Source organism: Notolepis coatsorum, assembly GCF_963971535.1.
Source record: "Notolepis coatsorum genome assembly, chromosome: 11".
Classification (NCBI taxonomy): Eukaryota; Metazoa; Chordata; class Actinopteri; order Aulopiformes; family Paralepididae; genus Notolepis; species Notolepis coatsorum.
The window spans coordinates 11,907,364-11,912,141 of NC_140175.1; the positions used below are offsets into that span (position 1 = coordinate 11,907,364).

Consider the following 4,778-nt stretch of genomic DNA (forward strand, 5'->3'; position numbering starts at 1 on the left):
GTGTGCTGCGTAAACCGCACATTTTAAAGTTTCTGGTTTCAGGCCTGCATGCAACTAAAACCCGGTCACGCAATCAAGTCACATAATTAGCTCCTGTTAAATTAAGATACGATAAGATATTCCTTTATTATTAATCCCCTTGGGGGAAATCCATGCATTATTATAGCAGCATGTGTGTGTGTGTGTGGTGTGTGTGTGTGTGTGTGTGTGTGTGTTGTGCGTGTGTGTGTGTGGTGGGGGGTGGGGGGGTACAGGTACAGGTATAGTAAAGAAGTATACAGGCAATAGAATTATAGTATTATAGTACAGTAGAAAAGTAAAAATAGGCAGTGTAAACATTATAATTAATGAAACATTATGAGCAAGGGCAGATGAGGGTCTGTATGAGTTGTAATGCAGTTATATTATATGCATTACAATAAATATAGTTACAATAAACACTATAATCTAAATATATATATGAGTAAGTATATAATAGTTGAAGAAGAGATCTTGTATCTCAATGGGACATAGATAAATAAAGGATAAATAAAAAAAACGTAAAATTAATTCTGCCAATTAGATACACGTGCTGGCCTGGTTCGCCTATATATATATATATATATGACATTATATAAAATACTATAACGATTTGCAGGAGCAGAGCAATAATGTGTGAACTTTGAACATCACGGTATTGCATGCGGCCCGCGCTGCACGCTGACTGATGAAACAGAGAGAGTGTGCAGAGAGAGAGTGTGCTCGCATGCTCTCTCTCTCCCTCTCTCTCTCTCTCTCTCTCTCTCTCCCTCCCCTCTCTCTCTCTCCTGCTCTCTCTCTCTCTCTCTCTCTCTCTCTCTCTCTCTCTCTCTCTCTCTCTCTCTCCTCTCCTCTCTCTCTCTCTCTCTCTCTCCTCTCTCTCTCTCTCTCTCTCTCTCTCTCTCTCTCTCTCTCTCTCTCTCTCTGCGTGACCCGTGACTGATGCGAGTTAACAGCTGACTCTCTTTTCCGTTACAAATGGCTCCGGATCATCCAGATAATAACTACCGGATCACGCAAACTATGATGCTGCTGCCGCATCGTCACCGACCTCGGCGTGTTATTAAAAAACAAAACAAGAGAAGCATTTCATATTAGCCTGGTAAAAAAAATTGGTCGTTGCAAATATATATAATTTTATATGCTTTTATTTTCGGGTGTAAAATATACAAAATAATACTTTTTTATTTTCGGGCGTTTACTAAATATATTAGATGTGAATATAACCACGTTTTATTATATAGGCTATATATAAAATAAAAACGCCTATCAAAATAAATGAAGGGATGTTCTTCCTATTCGTTTTTAACTTAAGGCTCCTTTATCTTCTATACTATTTTTATGCGCGCGCGGGGGGGGGGGGGGGGGGGGGGGCTGGAATAAGAGGTTTTTAGATTAACCATAATGTGCGCTCTGTCACCACAAAATCACCACAAAAAAAAGGCCGAACTTTCAAACCGTCCACGATTAATTTCAAGATCTTTTCGTGTGTGTGTGTGTGTTGTTATTTTTTCCTCTTCACTCGCCTCGGTGACGCGCTCCCGTGCCCATGTGACCTGATGGGTGCTGCTGGCAGGGGAGTAGCTAGGTTAGGATGATTCCTAGGGCCCAGCACTGGGGGGGGGGGGGGGGGGGGGGGGCCAGGAGAACACTATTATTATCTTTTTAATTATTAATATGGATTTATTATTATTATTATCCTTAAGTAAGTTAATTCATTCAGTCCATTCATTGAAGACGAACGCAATGCGACATATGTGCTGAACTGCTGATCCGAATGTATATATTACTAAAACCATATGATGCGTTTTCATCAATAAATAAATAAATAAATGCCCCAAACTAACACGCTCTCGATGGATTGGGGCCCGGGGGGCCCACAAATAGATAATTTCATGGGGCCCAGGATCTCTCCAGCTATACGCCCCTGGCTGCGGGTATAAAAGACCCGCGAAGACCGCCCTCCCCCGATTCAGGTTTGGCCCTTTTTAAGGTTACTACGCATCATCTCCACCAGACTATAATATAATAGTGCCATTATAGTCTCTCGATCTATAATCGAAACATATGGAAGAGCTTAGATACAGAGGGAACAACCACCGCCACCACACCTCACATGAGTTGTTAAAGGAAGGCAGGAAGGGAAGGAGGGCAGGGTAGCATCTCTCTCATCCTCTCCTCTCCTCCCTCTCCCCGCCCCGCGCGCAGGCAGGGCAGGCAGCACCGGGCAGACGGGACGGGTAGCAGCCAGGAGCCATGACTCTGAGCTCCGAGATGTCGGATGCCGCCTCCATCCTCTCGGAAGAGACCGACATCGACGTGGTCGGCGAGGGAGGGGAGACGGAGAGGACGTCCCGCTCCTCCCACCAGACGCGCTCCTCCTACGCGGACGAGGTGGCGCAGATCATGCAGCAGGAGGACGCAGACGACGACGACGACGACCACCTCCTGGCCGGCGGCGGCTCGTCCTCCTCCTCCGCCTCCCGGGGCGGCGACTCCTACAAGGCCGGCGAGCGGCAGCAGCAGCAGCAAGAACACGCTGGTGAAGCCGCCGTACTCCTACATCGCCCTGATCACCATGGCCATCCTGCAGAGCCCCAAGAAGCGCCTGACGCTCAGCGAGATCTGCGACTTCATCAGCGGCCGCTTCCCCTACTACCGGGAGAAGTTCCCGGCGTGGCAGAACTCGATCCGGCACAACTTGTCCCTGAACGACTGCTTCGTGAAGATCCCGCGGGAGCCGGGCAACCCGGGCAAGGGCAACTACTGGACGCTGGACCCGGAGTCGGCGGACATGTTCGACAACGGCAGCTTCCTGCGGCGGAGGAAGCGCTTCAGCGGCAGCAGCAGCAGCACCACCAGGTCACGCAGACCTGATGCTGCTGCGGGAACACGGGGGCTTCATCCCCGCGGATACGGCTACCACCACGGACCCTACCACGGCTGCGGATCGTACCACCACGGCGTGCAGCTGCAGTCGTACCACACGCACTCCGCCGCGCTGTTCGCCTTCCAGCAGCAGCAGCAGTCCAGACACTCGCAACAACAGCAACACGCACACACGGCCGGGGGGACGACCACCATGATCCCCGCTCCATCTTTGATGCCCACCACCACCACCACCACCACTGACTTGGCGAGGACCCGCTTTTACCCGCAGCTGAGGAGCCCCAGCCTGGTCGCCTCTCCTCCTCCACCTCCACCCTCCTTGACCTCCATACAGACTCACGTTGTCCACAACAAGTCCGCCGGTGGCTCCTCCGAGTCCTCGCCCGTCCAGCGCTCTCCCTTCTCCATAGAGAGTATCATCGGCGGCTCGCTGAGCCCCAACAACACGCACTGCGCCTCGCGGAGGACTCCCCCCGTCACGCCGCCGGTGCAGGCTCCCCCCCTCCCGAGCGTCGCGGTCCTCCACCCCCACCACGGAGCCGTTTACGCGCGGCGGCGGCGGCTGAGAACAACTTCCCGAACAGTTAATTTCTCTCTTTTTTTTTTTTTTTTTAAACTATACAAAGTTTTGCGAGAACCACAAAAACAAAAAACCCGGCCTCTTTGAAGGTAGGATTAATTTGTATGTTTATTTGATATAGCACGCAGCTGAATGACGCGGACATCAAAACACTAAACGTGCCTATATATTATATTCATGCTGTAAAAAAATAAAAAGATATATTTATGTTAATATTTCGGTGTGAATCAAAAAAAATGTTGACCACGAACTTTTGCTTTTTTCCCATGAGGTGATTTGTTTCAGTCACTGTTTAGGGGCGTCTCAGGATATAACGACTTAATGAACAGGTTATAATAAATGATCACATGTTTAAAATAGGCTAATGTATTTGTGTCAAACACATCCATGTTTTTTTTTTTTTTTGTTTGACAAATCAAACATTTTTTTTGATTGTTTTGATTTGTACTTTGTATTGAAAAGACACAGAGAAGAAAGTCATAAATTTATATGCAGTGTGTGTTTATTTCAGTAATAAAACATTGTACATTCTTTGGCAAGTATTGTATAATTGAAGTGTGATATTTTTACACGTTTGTTTTTCAATTAAGAATAAATATCGTTTTGCAAAAAGCTAATTTGTTTGGAAATTAAGTTATTAAACAGACACAGGCTATAGCCCAAGTTTTACCACACCTGAAATTAGAACAGGGACTCAATCTTAAGTTGGAAAATTAAATTCTTGTATTTGTTGTTCATCTTAAATAATACAGTAATAACAAGACATGGTGGATGGTGATGCTAACTGATGCACTTGCAAATAGAGATATTTAAATTCTAGTTTTAGCTAGACAGACCAACTTCAAAATGTACCAAATTTTTTAGAAAGTGTAGTGTATGTGAGTGTGTCTGTGTCTTGTGTGTTGTGTGTGTGTGTGTGTGTGTGTGTGTGTGTGTGTGTGTGTGTGTGTGTGCACGCACACTGTAAAAATCACAAGTTATCCCTTATATTAACTTGTATTATTTGTACTTTTGCATTGGCCTTTTTTGTTTAATCAACTAATTGGAGATATTTATATTAAATATCAAGTTGAGATCACTTCTATTTAGTTGATTCCACTCATATTGTGTTGATTCAACTCATAGTTAGTTGATTCAACTGCTATTTAGTTGCTTCGGCAAAAAATGTGTTACTTTACCTTTTTGCATCCGTTTTTTAGGTGAATCAACTAAATATGATGTGATTTATTGTGAAGTATGGTGTTTTTATTTCACACTCACTCCTATTTAGTTAATTCAACTCCATTAGTTC

The 4,778-nt window shown here is 45.5% G+C and overlaps 1 protein-coding gene across 1 annotated transcript; it reads left to right on the plus strand.

The window, feature by feature from the left end:
- Positions 1–2,016: 2,016 nt before the first annotated feature.
- foxd1 (forkhead box D1) lies at positions 2,017–3,877 on the plus strand. Its single transcript, XM_084324550.1, is given in 4 exon segments — positions 2,017–2,526; positions 2,528–2,896; positions 2,898–2,930; positions 2,933–3,877. Coding segments are annotated over 4 exon segments (1,296 nt in total). The 5' UTR covers positions 2,017–2,274; the 3' UTR covers positions 3,575–3,877.
- The last annotated feature ends 901 nt before the right edge of the window (positions 3,878–4,778 follow it).